This window comes from Culicoides brevitarsis, chromosome 1 (assembly GCF_036172545.1).
Source record: "Culicoides brevitarsis isolate CSIRO-B50_1 chromosome 1, AGI_CSIRO_Cbre_v1, whole genome shotgun sequence".
Lineage (NCBI taxonomy): Eukaryota > Metazoa > Arthropoda > Insecta > Diptera > Ceratopogonidae > Culicoides > Culicoides brevitarsis.
In genome coordinates this window covers 44,390,144-44,406,369 of record NC_087085.1, presented here as the reverse complement: position 1 = coordinate 44,406,369, position 16,226 = coordinate 44,390,144, and the positions used below count along the sequence as shown (strand labels likewise).

At 25.8% G+C, this 16,226-nt stretch overlaps 1 protein-coding gene across 5 annotated transcripts in view; it reads left to right on the top strand.

Annotated features, from left to right (window-relative positions):
• LOC134831368 (uncharacterized protein ZK1073.1) overlaps window positions 1-16,226 on the top strand; it is a 40,928-nt gene that overhangs the window by 8,874 nt on the left and 15,828 nt on the right. The window contains exons 1-2 of one of the 5 annotated variants that reach the window (XM_063845126.1): window positions 247-334; window positions 689-1,153. The exons of 3 other annotated variants lie outside the window; for them this stretch is intronic. In XM_063845126.1, coding sequence (XP_063701196.1) covers window positions 962-1,153 — 192 coding nt within the window. In that variant the 5' untranslated portion in view covers window positions 247-334; window positions 689-961. Of the gene's footprint in view, window positions 1-246; window positions 335-688; window positions 1,154-16,226 lie in introns of those variants that run through there. One more of the 5 variants, XM_063845201.1, reaches the window with a different exon arrangement.

Here is a 16,226-nt window from a genome sequence, read left to right as displayed (position 1 = left end):
GTTAAACGTGTATGTTGTTAAAATTTTACACTTCATTAAAAACTTTTTTTTTGTCTTTTTTCCTGAATGTTAAGAGTTTTTCCGACATTCATCTTATCACGAAATCCAGTATGAACGAATTTTTGTGTTTATGAATGAGATCGTCTGGCACAAGATGTAAACGCGCATACACACATGTAGACTCGATATGGCATAAAGAGAAAATTTATCCAGTTTTTCAAGTCAGTTATCATCGAGCATTCATTGAAAGCGGTCTGAAGCGTTATCAGCGGAATTTTTGTTACATACAGAGAGAAGTTAAAAACAGAAAATTTACGTTATATACCACGAAGAGGTGATTTCAGGATACATATCTCTCGAGTTTGAGAGAATTTTATGCTTATGTTGTTTCGTGATATGCACAAAGAGAAGAAAATTTCATGAAAAAAATTTCTTTATGGGTTTTTGATGAAGTCAAGTTGGAAATTTTCAACTTTTCCATTAAATTTTCTTCTCTTCGTGTAATTTATCACCGAACGAGAGCACGTACAGTAAAAGGAGAGATACTGTGATAACAGCAATTTCTATATGCTGTAACTGCGCGCTCCTGTATTCAACGATATCAGGCTCAAAGCGTTGTATCTACGAACGTACAGTACTCTCCAAATACAGACGATACGAAAAATTTTTTGCGCCTTTGAAAATTTAGTTTGTGATTACAAGTTGGAGTGTTCAGTTGGAATAACCGTAATAAATAACGGGCAAAAAAAAATTTATTATTGCAATAATAAAAATATTTATTTTTACATTTTATGAGAGAAATTCCAGAAGAAGAAAATTCGTTCAACCGAAAAAAAAAGCTTAAAAGAAAAAATAATTAAAAAAGGTGTGAAAAATTCCATAAATTAAAGAAAACCAAAAATACGTAAATAACGGTTAATTTTTCAATAAATCGAGAAAAAATAAAAAAAAATTAAATAAAATGGAAAAAGATCAAAAAGAAAAAGTAGAAAAGGTCGCCGATGACCAGAAAAAAGAAGAAAAGCAGGAAGAAGTAAAAAATGATGAGGTCGAAGAAAAAGTCGAAACTCAGGAAAAACACGAGAAGAAGGATAACAAGAAGGGAAAACATCATCATCATCATCATGAGCCGACACAACCGGAAAAAATCCATGTAAGCCTAATTCTTTTCATTACTTCGCACCGGCAGTTAAAAAAATTTGTGTGCAAAATTAATCCGATGATGATAAAATTGGGTGTTGCCAAAAAAAAACTTCTTTGAGATGATCATCTCCAACTGAACGAACAGGACATGTAAATATCGATTTTCCATTTGGAACAAAACAAAAACAAGCGAATTTTCAGACGACGAAATTCTATGACGACTCAGCTTCTTCTTTTTCCGTATGTCGAACGAAAGATAATGAGAAAAGGACATAATCTTCTGCGGAATGCTTGGGTATGCAAAAAAGGCTCCATACAGCCGTACTCGACGTATGTCTGTATGAAAAGTGAAATTTCATTCAATTTGGTAAAAAAAATCGGCAAAAACACGGCTTGGAATGATGTGCGCCTGTGTGCGTCATTATTCCCATGTCGTACCGTATTTCCGAAAAATGTGTGTCTATGTCGTCGCCGAGTGTCGAATGTCTATGACCGTTTGAGAGACACAGTTTCCTTTTGTTTTGACTATAATGTTCGCTTTTTCTGTTCACTGGTTACATAACAGCAGCAGCATCTTTGTTTGTTTTCGTCGACCAACGAGGTTAATGCATCCGAATTTCCTTGATAATGAAAAACTTTTTCAGGAAATTAAATCAACTTCTTTTGAAAAACTTAAAAAAATAAAAGAAATTGGTTGTTTTAGGATACTAAAAAAATAATACTTCTTACGAAAATACAACGCAATTCCATTACAAGTTGACGTCATTGACACAAAAAAAAATCCACAGACGCACAAAAAAAATCTCACACGTGAATCGAGACGAGGATGGAAAAATGTACAGAAAATTCCTTTTATTTTTTCCATATTTATTTTATAATTTACGTTATGTGCCGAATTCGCACAAAATTTTTATTTACACCGTACTTTAAAGTATGAAATGGTTTTCATGTAGGGCTTTTCGTGGAATGAATTTATTCGCATTTTATTTTTTTTTTCTTTTGTGAAAATTTTCTATTGGATTTTTCTCGATTTTGAAATAATTTTAATTTTTTTTAATAATTCAAAATTAAAAAAATTAAAGAACAAAATTAAAATTAATTCATTTAATTAAATGAATTATTTCTAAAATTTTCTTTAATTTAAAAAAAAAAAATTTTTTTCAGGATATATTTTTCAAAGTTTTTAAAAAAAAAATTAATTAATTAATTACAAAAAATTAATTTAATTTAATTTCAATATTTTTAATAATTTAATTAATTAAAATTTAATTAATTTTATTTTAAATAATTATTTTTTTTAAATTATTTTAAAATATTTTGTTTATTTTTTCATGATGTTTATTTTCAAAACTTCTTTAAATAATTTTAAAATTTTTAATTGAAAGCTTCAAAAAAAAAAATAGAAAAAATAATTAAATAATTATTTCTGAAATTTTCTTTAATTTTAAAAAATTTTTCTTTATTTTATTTTTTTTTTATTTTTTTCAGGATTTTTATTTACAAAATTTCTTTAAATGATATTAAAAATTTTTATAAATTAATTTAAAAAAATTTTATAATTAATTTTATTAAATTAACTCTTGATTTTTTTCTTGAATTTAATTTTTCTGAATTTTTTTTTTAATTTAATTTAAATTATCATTTTCTTAAATATTTTTTATAGCAAATTTTCACAACAGACAAAAAGTAAATAAACTAAAACGTTCCATGAAATGCTCTCAAAAAAAAAGAAATGGATACGAAGGATTTTTGTTCCAACAATATTCATGTCAGAACCAGATGAGCAAAATTTTTCGTAAACATTTTTATTTAATTTTTTTTGCAAGTGTTCGCCACAAAAGAAGTTGAGTGTGTTGTCTCACACGTCTCACACAAAGTCAATAAAAAATTTAACTTTTTTATTTACCGAACACAGAAAAAAAAGTTGTCTCGTGCTCTTTTCTTTCCTCTTTTTCGCTCTCCGGAGTGACGTCTTTGTGATGGGGACAAAAATTTGCATAAAGAATCATTCTGAAGGTCTTTGTCACAATAAAAAAAAAATTCGTATTTTGTATCAGTTATGCAAATTTAGGAGGTTAATGTATTTTGCCGTGCGAGAGTTTTGGCAACAACGAAAAAAATAAAGGGAAAAGGATTTTTGCGATGCTACAAAAATAAATATTTATGTTTCAAGTCCGTCTTCAGAGACACCAAATTTTGCTCAGCGGAATAGAAAATGTAAAAGAACGGCGCCCTAAGTAAATTTAATCCCTGTTTTCGGTAAATTTATTAAGAAGAAGATAAATATTTGTCTGACATACGGTGTGCGGTGAGAGAAAGCCATGTGAAATAATTTGTTTGGTTTTGTCGAGAAAAAAAATAAGGATTTAATGAAATAATGATTTAAATGAGCCTTTTCAAGCGAAATTTTTTAAATTTAATTTTCGACAAATAATTTTTATTTGATTAATTTTTTTTTATTAATTTTTTTTTTATTTTATTATTTTTTTTTAATTTTTTTAAAATAAATTTGTTTGTTAGAAATTTTAATCAAAAAATAATTTAATTTAATTTTTCAATTTTTATTGATTTTTTTTATTTTATTTTATTTCAAAAAATTAAATTAAATATTAAATTTAATTTTATTAATTTTTTTATTTCAAAAAATTTTATTTTAATTTTTTTTTATTTTAAAAAATTAATTAATTTTTTTATTTTAAAAAATTAATTACCTAATTAATTTTTAATAATTTAAATTATTTTTTAATTTTTTTTTATTTTTAAAAATTCGTAAAAATTTAAAATATTTTTTTTTTATTTTTAAAATTCTCAAATCAAGAAAAAATTTTAAATATTTTTAAATAATTAATTTTTACTTCATCAAAAAAATCTACTTTGCGGTTATTTGATCTTGTCCCTTTCTGCAAAAATATTGACTCAAACCCCTCCCAAATTCTCAGAAAATGCCGAATTCATAGAATTCAACCACAAAAGAGTCGTTTCCAAAAAAAAATCGCTCGAGGAAAATTTTTAATTAAGCACTGCGTCATCATTATCCAACGAAGAGCGACAGCTTAAAAAGTTGAAATCTCGTTTTGTGTCTCTTAATTGGACAAATTTTTGTTTGAAGCTCATTATTTTGCGCGACAAAACATTAATTTTTCGTTAAAAGCACATCTCTTCCAACTAACTTCATATTTTCAGCTAAAAATTAAACGCCACAAATTTCCACAGAGATTCGAATCATGAACAAACATGTGAAAATTTTCTCATTTTCAAGGAAGACACTCGCAGTTGATGATTTTTCGCAGAGAAACGTATTGAGCTAAATTGAAATAGTTTCGTGTACATTTCTCGTGCCGCTTTTATGGTTTAGCAGAGTAAATTTTAAACTAATGTAAAGCTAATAAAATTGAACGCGGGTGACAATTCCGCAGCAGTATCGAATGTTGTCTAAACTTTCATAATTGAGTTAAATTGGATGAATTAAAAGAGGAAATGTGAAACGACGGAAAATGATAGATATGATGATATGGGAAGTGAGTATTTAGAGCAATATGCGAATTAATGGAAACTTTTTTATCAAGCTAATTTTTTTTAAATTTGAATATTTTTTTTATTTTTTTAAGAAATTAAAATAATAAAATTTATCGAAAAAAAAAAAAAAAAAAAAAAAAAAAAAATAAATAAAAAAATAAAAGAAAAAAATACTTCGAAAAATTTTAAAAATTTTTTGATATTTAAAAATAATTATTTTAATAAATTTTAATTAACAAAAAAAATAATTTAATTAAAAAAATTAAATAATTTCAAAAAAAAAAAAAATAAAATAAAAACAAATAAAAAAAAAAAAAAATTTTAAAAAAAATTTAATTTTGATAAAAAAAATTTTAATTTTATTAAAAAAAAAAAAAAATTTAAAAAATTTTTGATAATTAAAAATATTTTTTTCAATTAAAAAAAATAATTATTTAATTAAAAATATTAAATAAATTCAATAAAAAAATTTGAAATAATTACTTCGAAAAAATATTTAATATTTTTGATAATTCAAAATAATTTTTTTAATTAATTTTAATTAACAAAAACGAATATTTTAACTAAAAAAATTATTTTTAATTACCAAAAATTTTTAAAATTAAAATTTAAAATTTAAATTTAGTACAAATTTTATAAAAATAAAAATTTTTGTAAAATTTCATTTTAAAAATTATTTAAAAAAATAAAGCTTCTGATAATTAAAGTTCATTGTACGACAAAAATTAACTTCGTCTTAAATTTATCGGTCAAAAAAGTTTTTTTTTATAGATTAAAGAAATCCAAAAATGAATAATCACAAAAAAAACTGCGCGATAAAATCTGCTGATTTCAACGTAATTTATTGACAAAGCGAAACCGAACCAAAAAACGATTAATGAACAAGATAAAAGGGCAAGGTCATGTCATTAATTAATAATTTATGTTTTTGTTCGGTTTCGCTCTGCTTTCGTTTCACTTCATAAAATTACCGGATTTGGTAATTAGTTGTCATTAGCAGAAGCCAAAAAAAGGTCATAATTGATGAAAACTGATTCCTTCCTCCCTTTTACTTCTCTTCGTTAATGTCAATTAATTTGAGCAACTTTCCGATTGACACGATTTAAAATTTCGTTTTAAAAATAAATTTATCGCAAACGCATCGAAACAAGGTCAAAGTCAATCTTACCTTTTTTCATTGCCGCCATCAACAACAAAATTAATGCAAAATCTCGCTCGTCGTGTAGATTCGCAATGCAACAGCATCCCATGGCAATATGCCAATTATTCTTATTCAGTCCAAGTTTATCGCCCGTACCGAGAGCGACAAGTTGCTGAAAAACGAAACGAATGAAAGTGAAATTAGTTTTTTTTTGGCAAATGGTCACGATCTGTTCGTGTCAGTCGATTGTGTCGATTAGGGTAGCTTTCAACAGATGTTTTACGTCTGAAATTGGAAAAATTTTCGGTCTAGACAGCAATTTATGAAGTAAATTTTCCGGATTTTAATCAAAACCAGAAAATGTCATAAATTTAGACAATTGTTCGCTTTGTGATTCTCTCGAGTCGTGAATAATTAAACTACAATCAAAATTGTGCAAACCACATGCCATGTAACGTTATGATTAATGACGTGGTTGTTATCTAGATTGTAGATGCGGTGCAAGTTTTCATTTAAGACGTCATTCACTTTCATCAACAAACTATGGCGGAAACCTCATTGTGCTCAACTTTATATGAATTTTCGTCATGCGTCACAAAATTATTATTATTACCTCCCCCGCATAATTTTTTTGAAAGTTCTTTAAAAATTTTTTGAGGAATATTTTTCGTTGTCTGTCAGTTAAAATAAAATTTTTTGAATTAATTAAAAATATTACAAAATTTTTTAAAATTATGAATTTTTTATAAAAATTAATCAAAAAATTTTAAAGAAAATTAATTGAAAAATTTACTTAAATGAAATTTTCAAAAATTTTGATTTTAGTTATCAAATTAACAAAAATATTAAAAATTCACTAAATAAATTTTTCATTAAAAAAATTAAATTTAATTAAAAATTCACAAAAATAAAAAAAAAACTAAAAACGTAATTTTAATTAAATTATTTAATTTAAATATTAATATTTTTTAAAATAGATTTAAATAAAAAATTTAAAAAAAAATCGAAAATTAAAAAAAAATAATTTGAATGAAACTTTTATAAATTTAAACTTTTAAGTTATAAAAAAAATTCTAAAATTCCCTCTAAAAATTTTTCATGGCCTTCAGATTATTTTTAATATTTAATCTAAAAAATAAATAAATGACTTAAAAATGTAATTTCAATTAAAAATTTAATTTAAATATTAAAATTTTTTTATTAAATAAAAAAAAAAAAATAAAATAAATCTCGAAAATTAGGTAAAAAAAATTCAAAAAATATTAAAAAATTCACTAAGTAATTTTTTTATTAAAAAAATATGAAAAAATTAAATTTAATTTATTTAATTTATTTAAAAATTAAAAACGTAATTTTAATTTAAATATTAATATTTTTTTAAATAATTTATTATTTTAAAAAATAAAATAAAAATCAAATTATATTTTTTTGTGAAAATTACATTTTTAAATTATTTATGAATTTTTTTTTAATATTAAAAATAATTTTATAAGACAATGAAAAAATTTTAGAGTGAAATTTTTTTTTTAAAAAAATTTAAATTTTTGAAAATTTTATTCAAATTATTTTTTAATTTTTGGATTTAATTTTATAAAAATTTTTAAAAACAAAAAAAATAATTTAAATAAATAAATAAAAAAAAAAATAAATAAAAATACGCTCAATTGTATTTGCAAAAAAATTTTTAAGGAAAATCCTTATTTTGACTTCCATTCATTTCAATGTTTACTTCTCAACTGTATTTTTGTTCTTCTATGAAAAAAATTCTAAAGCGCTTTTTATTCTCTTCCATAACCGACTTTTTCCGCTTCGACGTGAAAAAATCATGAATAATACAGAAAAATCCTCATCCAAGTCTCTGGAATTAAATATTAAAATAAAAAAAAAATCTCATGTGAGCTCAATTCATAATAGACGAGTGTGTGGGCGAGTAACAACGATCGACAATCTCTCTTGATAAACTATGAATGAATGAGAATTTTCAACCCTCTTCGACGCAGTTCTTTAGAAAAGTTGACTTACAAAAGTTTCCTCGTTATTAAAAAAAGAGTTTTATGGGTTTTCATTCCATTTCGAAAAATTGTTAAATTGTTCGTTTTGCAATGCGATGATATAACAACCAATTTACAAGTTTTCTGTGGAAGAAATATTTATGTTTACCAATTTTCTGTGGAATTTCTTCGGTATGTTTCGCATGAAATATGAATTAAAGTCAGGAATGCTCGAAATTTATTATTTTCTGTGTTCTGAAAATTTTTTTCTCGTAATGTGCAAGGCGTCTCCATCCGCTGAAGAGCTCTTCAGACAGTGAAACGTGTTTAATTGAATTTTATTTGCCGAAAAAAATGTCCAGAATTGAAATGCGAAACACTCGAGCTCGTTAACTTAACAGCGGTTTCTTTATTATTTTTCGTTGTGTGCTCAATTTCATCGTTTTTTGTTCCGTTCTTCTTATCCGTTTGACGAGGAGTTGAGTGAAAATGTGAGTTGATGACAGTCATCATCTTTCGCATCATTTGCGCTTGAGTGTGTCGGTAAATATTGTGATACAATCAATTCTTCTCCTCGTTTTCGGTGCCATTCTACTTAACTTTAAATCCCTCTTTAGCTGCCCGAGCATTTTTCCCGTTACTTCGACAAAGTAAATAAAAACTAAAAAATGACGTAGTTATGAAAATAGAACGCTTGCGCTTAAAATTTACACTACTTTTGCTCTGTTGTACTTTGTGTTGTGTGTTACTTGGCCAAGTTTTCAGGTTATTGACATTGCTTGTGCTCTTGTTGTAGACGAGAAAAAAAAAAGATGAAAAAATGTTTTAATGAATGGACATGCACGAATCTTATCTCGCAAATGGATGTAAATGATAGGGGAATGACGTTGGAGGCGATAAAGATGCGAAAAGTTGGAAAAATGGAGCGATTTACACATGAAAAGTTTTTTTTCCGGAAATTTATTATGCCGCGATATGGCGAGATAATGCGATGAAAAATAAGAATATAAATCAAAAAATGTTGTAAAAAAAATTTTTTTCTTTAAAAAAAATCTTTGAAATAGTTAAAAAATAATTTAAAAAAATAATATATTTTTTTTTTTAAATAATTTGTCAAAAATTTTAATTTTAATTTTTTTATTTTAAATAAAAAAATTTTAAATTTAATTTTATAATTTTTTTATACAATCATTCAAATAATAAAAAAAATGAAATTTTATAATAAATTAAAAATTTAAATAAATTGATAAATAAAAATTAATCATGAATTAATAAATTAATAAAATTATTTTTTTTATTAAAAATTATTTTATATTAATTTTTTCTGAATATTTTTTTTCTTTAAAAAAAAATTTGAATTTTTTGTAAAGCTTAAAAAAATAAATTAAAAAAAAAATTTTTTTAATAGTAAATTTAATGATATCATGATATTCAAAAATAAAAATATTAAAAAAAAATATATAGGTATAATTTAAATTTTTTTTTTTTAAATTTGTAAACATTTCTTTAAATGAAAAAAAAAATTAAAAAAAAACTAAATGTAACTTTAAAGCTTAAAATTATTAGAATAATTTTTTTTTAATTTTAAAATATAAATTATTTACTTAATATTTTTAAATAAAAAATTAAACAGGTATTTAAAAAAATAATTTATAATTAATTGATAAAAAAAAATTTTTTTAATGAATTAATTAAAAATATTTTTTTTTTCAATGAGAATTTAAGTAATATTTTTGCATTATTTTCAAATAAAATTATTTTTTTCTTTTATTAATTATTTTTAAAATTGTTTGAGCTTTAAAAAAAATTTAAAAATATTTATAAAAATTCATTTTAAATCAAAAAGTTAAAAAAAATCTCTAAAATATTGTTAACCTCAAAGCAACAAATGTCAATTACGATAATCGATCATCTCGCACTCCATAAACTCTGTGCACATTGAAATCCCATTAAAAATAACAAATTTCCCACAATCGATCTTAATTACCACGAATGCCATAACCATAATAATAATCATAAAATATTCGGTAACACGAACGATTTTCCTCGTGAGAGCACACATCGTTCATAAATTTAAATATGTTATTTTTTTTCAAGTGTCTGTTTCTCTTGTAATTCGATAAAGTACGATGCAATTCTGCAGAAAGTTTCATCCTTTATTCATCTTCTCGCTCTCGACACTTTTGACAACTTTAACGAAATAAATGTCTTCTTCTGATAAAATTTATTTTGCAGTGGCAAACTTTGTGCCTTTTGTAAAAATGTAACAAAAAAAAATAAATATCGAGCAAAATCCTATAAAATTCTGACAAATCGGTGTGTAACATGCGCTTGACAAGAGAAACATTTTAAAACTCGTATTTTACGTGCAAGGTGTTGTCGAGAGTTGCATTCACTCGAAATCCTCTTTTCGTAAAATCTTCAATGTCATCCGCAGCGTTTCACAATTTTATCTCGACAAACTTTCTGACAGGCAAAGCACAGGTGAATGAGTGACTGTTGCATGCTCCAATTTTCTTTGTTCTCTCCTTTGAGACGCAATATTTATAGATGGCAGTCTTTTGTCTGAAACGGGCTCCTTGTCGTCGTAAAATCTGTGCAAAAATGGATGCGAAGCGACAACAAAGAGAAAAACATAAACGAGAATATTAATTAAAAATACAGACGATGGCTCTACGGGACAGCAGCATATGCAATATTTTGTGCCGAATGAGAGGGAAGTAGTGCACAGAGCCAAGCAGCGTGTTAATTATGAGTGCCTGGAGATTAATTTAGTGCCATAATGTGTTTGTGTGTATTCGAATGGAGAAGCGTAATAAAGGGAATATCGGCTCTTGATCTAAAAATAAAAATGATGTACGGTCCTTTTTCTTCTTTTTTTTTGTGTTTAGAACGAGCAAGGGAGAGAACAAAGCACTATTTCTCGTTAGTTGCCTTTTTTCTTCAGAGGTCGTAAATTTTTTTCGCCTGTATAGTTTTGTACAGCTTTAAGGCAAATTTTGTTTTTTTTTGTGAATTAAATTTCGACTTTCATCTTTTTTAGTGAAAAAATTTAGTTCTTTAAGTGAACAAAAATATTATTTTTTTTTAATTTTTTAAAATAAATATTCAAAATAAAATATTAAAAAAAATAATAATAAATAGATTTTAATAAAAGAAAATAATTTTTATTAATTTTTTTTTTTTAATTTATTAATTCATGATTAATTTTTATTTATCAATTTATTTAAATTTTTAATTTATTATTAAATTTTATTTTTTTATTAAATCAATTTTATTAAATTAAATAATTTCGAAAAAAAATTATTTTTAAAAGTTATTAAATTTTAAAAGTCTTCATTAAGTTAATGTTAAAATATATTTTTATTATTTTTTTTTTTTATTTTTTTTAAATTAATTTTTTTAATTAATTATTTAAATTCATTTCTTATTTGATTGATTATTTTAATTAATTTTTTAAATTATTTTTTAATATTTTTTTGATTTCATTTTTTTTATTTTAATTTTTTTTAAAATTAAATTAAATTTTTAAATTTAAGTTTTAAATTTAAAAAAATAAAAAAAAATAAAATTTAAATTTTTGATAAATTATTTATTTTCAAAAAAATAATATTTTATTTATTTTTTTTAATAAATTTTTTAATTATTAATTTTTTTAAATTACATTATTAAAATTATTTCATGAATTTCACACAAAAAAAAAAACTTAAATTATTTGTCCATCATTTCATTAAAAATGCATTTTAACCCAAAAAAGTGACAGCTAACTCAATGACCATAATTAAAAATTTATTTTTTAATTTGCAATAAATAAACAAAAAGACCTACATTACTCACGAAAAACCAATAAAAGTTCCCCCGAGAGAAATTGAAATCGGACCAAGCAATCAAATTATTGCCATTTTCCGTACGCTTACTTCAACTACTGAAATGATCGCCTGAACGAACGCAAAATGTGTTAATTAGTGAAAAATTATTTGGTTACAAAATTATCAAACTTCCACAAATTTCGCTCGCAGAATTTGTGAAAAGGACAAAAATAGAGAAACACAATTATTAGCATTTATTTGAGCTTTCGAGATGCGCGAACATTTGCGAATAAATAAATAATTAACATGCGGAACAGAGATTTCGCTCTATATGGGTCACACATGCGGAAATTTTTGAACCAAAAAACGAAAAATGAATGTTCCCGTAATTAAAATTGTGGATTTCGATAAAGCCATTATGCGTTAAGTTTGACTTGTCATTACAACGTGCCTCGGATAATTTTGTGTGTGTTTTTCATTGGTTTCATGCGAAAAGCGGGTTATATCATGTTACATCATTTTGTGTCATTGTTGGCACGAATTTGGTTGACAATTGGCGTTTTTCACATGCATTTTGGTCGATTCATCATGAATTTTCGAGATTGGATTGTTATTAATGGTGAAAAAAGTTTTTAAACGTTTAACAAAAGAGTTTCGACCTCCCGAGAAATTCGCTTTGAAACGTTCGACAAAAGATGTTTTTCTTCTTTTTTGTCATTCAGCATTCAATAAAATGATGTATAAATGTTTTTCTTTATTCCCTTTTCGTGTTACGTATGGTACTTGAGAAGGATCAACGTTTATGAAAAGAATTATGTAACACACCTGTAACTCTCATGTCTTGCTCAAGCGGAAAAAACGAATAAGGAGCTATAATCGACCTCAAATTGTGTTGTATTGTTAAAGATACATCGCTCTGTGGTTCGAAAATTTTCTGAAATTTATCTCTTGAGGTCTCAAATTTTTCTCTTAAGGTCTTAAATTAATATCTTGAGGTCTCAAAATTCTCTTATAAGATCCTGAAATTTTCTTGAAACTTTAAATTTGTCTCTCGAGATCTTAAATTTTCTTTTGAACCTTTTAATTTTATTCTTGAGGTCTTAAGTTCATCCTTTGAAGCTTTGAGATGATCTAATGAAGCTCTAAAATTCTCTTCTGAGGTCTAAAAATTTCCCCATGAAGCTTTAAACTCGTCTTTTGAGGTCTAATTTTTCTTTTGAGGTCTTAAGCTTCCTCATGAAACTTTAAGCTTGTCTTTTGAGGTCTTAAGTTCAACTCTTATAGCTTTAAGTTGATCTAATGAAGCCAAAAGTTTCTCCTCTGAGGTCTTAAATTTCCTCACGATTCTAAAAATTTTCTCTTGAGGTCTTAAATTTATATATTAAGGCCTCAAAACACGATTTTAAGGTCCTTAAATTCTTTTGAAGCTTTAAGGTTGTCTCTCGAGATCTTAAATTTTTGATTTTGAAGCTTTCAGTTTCTCTTTTGAGGTTTTAAATTTTCTCTTGAACCTTCAAATATATTTTATGAGGTCTTAAAAGCGTCTCCTTTCAAACCAAAGAGCAACTTCAGGACACTTGTAACAAACAAAAAGTTTGTCTGTCATTTCATCCGACTATTTTCTTCTCCTACATTGTTCCATTGTGACACTTTCTAACCATTTTCTAAAGCCTTTTTTGACCGCCGCTTGACAGCATAACGGAAAACGACATTGATTGACGTAATCCTTTGTGTTTTTCCATTACTTCCTTTTTCTCCCTTCATCTCCTTACCGTACCTGTGCTTACCTTGAAGTCTTCGGAAACGGAATTCGAAATCATCGTAAATCGTGAAATTCAATTTCTTCGATGTTTACGAGAGAAGTAAAATGAGAAATAAACATCTTCACTCCATTTATTTGCATCGCTGTTGACATTATTTTCACGTTCTTCCAATTTATTTTCTTATTTTTCTTAACCTTTTTTTTACAAAGTTTTTTTCCGTCTCATTTTTACCGAAACTCAATCAAAATATTGCCAAGTTTTGTTTCCTTTGATATGGAAATGGATTTGGAGAAGTTTATTTTGTTGTTTTTTTCTTCGGTAAACGTTTTTTTTTCGGGGCGCAAGGTTTCATGACAAGTGTATAAATAATTGTCGATATTGGTTTCGGGTGTTTTTTCGAGAGAGAAAAAAAAAGTTTAGAGTTGTGAGAGGGAAAAGTTATGAAACACGCGTTTATTTTTTGCCGCATGCTGTGATTTGATTCGATACGATTCAGTGCGATATTAAAGAGAGATAGAATAATTTTTGATCGATTTAAAGAACAAACTTTTTTTTGGCTTTAAAAGTTCAAACGTGTAACTCAACTTAAAGGTTTGTGACTTAAGAAGTTGTCGTGAATCATCAAAATGTGCATTGGGATTTACTTAGTTATTTTTTTGATAAATAAGTAAATCCCAATGCACATTTTGATGTTTCACGACAAATTTTAAGTCACAAATTCTTAAGTCAGATTTACACGTTTGAATTTTTTTTAAAGAATGAAATTTATAAATCGATCAAGAATTATTTTATCTATCTTTAAATTCGAATTGAATCAAATCCCAGTGCACATTTTGTTGATTTACGTTAAATCGTAAAATTAATAGTACAAAGTTACACGGCTTCCCTGTAAATACAAAAAAAAACTTTTGTTAATATTTTCTCGTGAAGAAAGTTAAAAAGCCCCAAACTCTTGTTTGCAAAGGAAATTTACATAATTTGAGTTTGTAGACTTTTATAATTTACTTCACACACACATACTCACACCCGCTATTTGCGAGTAAAATGCTTACTCATGTGTGTCATAAATGCAAAACAATTTGTCGTCCCATACATATATCCAAAAATATACAAGCAAAAAATTTTTTAGTGAATCCCCAAGTTGATTTTCACAACGGAATTTTTTTTTTCGCCAAACACGCTACAGGATGTTACAATTTGATGATTACAATTTTCGGTCACACCTTTTATCAATATAAAAGCTATTAGATTATTATTGCTCCTTTTTCTGACTTGGCGCCTTGACTCGGCGAAGGAGATGTGTTTATTTACCAACCAAGCACTTTATGTGATAACTTGTACACGTGACCTTTGCTGATGCAGGCACCTTTTTGCATTCACGCCACGATAACCAATATCACGTTCATGCGAAATAAATTTATGCTTTAATGGATTGAAATTGATATTATTCATGAGCGTAACAAATGGTTCAATAGCTTTGTTTTTACTCTGTTCGAACATTTTTATCGGGAAAAAAGTTGGCTTAACAAAAAAATTTATGTTATGTAAAGTAAGAGCATGAAAAGCGAATGATATGAATAGATGAATGACATGTAGTTTTTTTTTGTCAAACAAATCATATTCTGAAACAAGAGAGCTCTAATTGGAATCCCGTAAAAGAATCCTGCAAATAAAAAAAAGTTGACTTGTGACCTTTTTTAATTCATTCAAGGATTGAAGCACTTGTAGAGATTCTTGCAAAAAAAGTGCTTTGAAATGAAGTCAAGGAGTGTTAAAGCAAGGCACCTTCAATTATGTCAACCACATAATTACAGCTCACACAAAGCTTTGGGCTTGGCTTGCACTTTGTGTGTGTGCGAAATTTGCTCTTCCGGTTTTATTTCAATTTTTTATTTTTAATAAACCGACACAAGTGCGGTTTTTGCGGTAAATCTTTAGTCAAACATGAACTGGATGAACAAGGAGTTGGTTACATGATGATATCAAGTTGCTACTCTGTGATGTTAAAGTGAGTGAGTTTTAAAATGTTTTTGACTTTTATCTTTCAAGAGTAATTCAAGAAGTATAATTAAGACTCTTGGAGTAAAATGAAAAGAATTCTTCAACTTTTTTAATTTTATTTCAGCTACGAAGTATCTACCATAAAAAGTAGCTAAGGAGTAATATGGAAAAAATGAGGTATTATAGAATATACTACATTAGATGAAAGAAAAGAAAATATGAAGATCACATTCTTGATGACACAATACTTATGAATACTTATACAAAAATTACACGATACTTATGAAGAATATTAAAAAGAGTTTATCCTACAATTCCCTTAACAAAAAAATTGAAGCAAAGAACACAAATCGAATAAAATCATCGAAGAAGGTCCATAAAAACGAAAAATATCTGAGCCACAGTATGAAACGAATTCTTAATAAGCAGCAAATAGGTTCTTAATGACATGCTTCTAAAGTTCCATAAAAGGATTCTCCATCGACTCGTTATACTTTGACTTAACTGAGCTAAATCTACGAACATTAAGATTAACTTTCAAGATGATTTCAAAGGAACCCACTTTTAATAGCTTTCTGCCTTCTTAAAATCAAACGAAACAAATAATACGAAGGTCTTTGAATCTTTTCAAAGTTCAAAGAATGAAGAAAATTTGAATCTATAAAATTAGCTCAAAGAATTTTAGGTTTAGATACCAATTCGGCATAAAAAAACCCATCTTTTGATTTCCTCTTAATGGCTATTTCTTAGTTCTAATAATACATGTTTCTTAAAATTATCAGCATTTCAAAACTTTTTCCTTTAAAAATTTTCAGGGTAGAAAAAACTTTCGACTTTTTAAGGCTTAATCCTTGATTTGAGT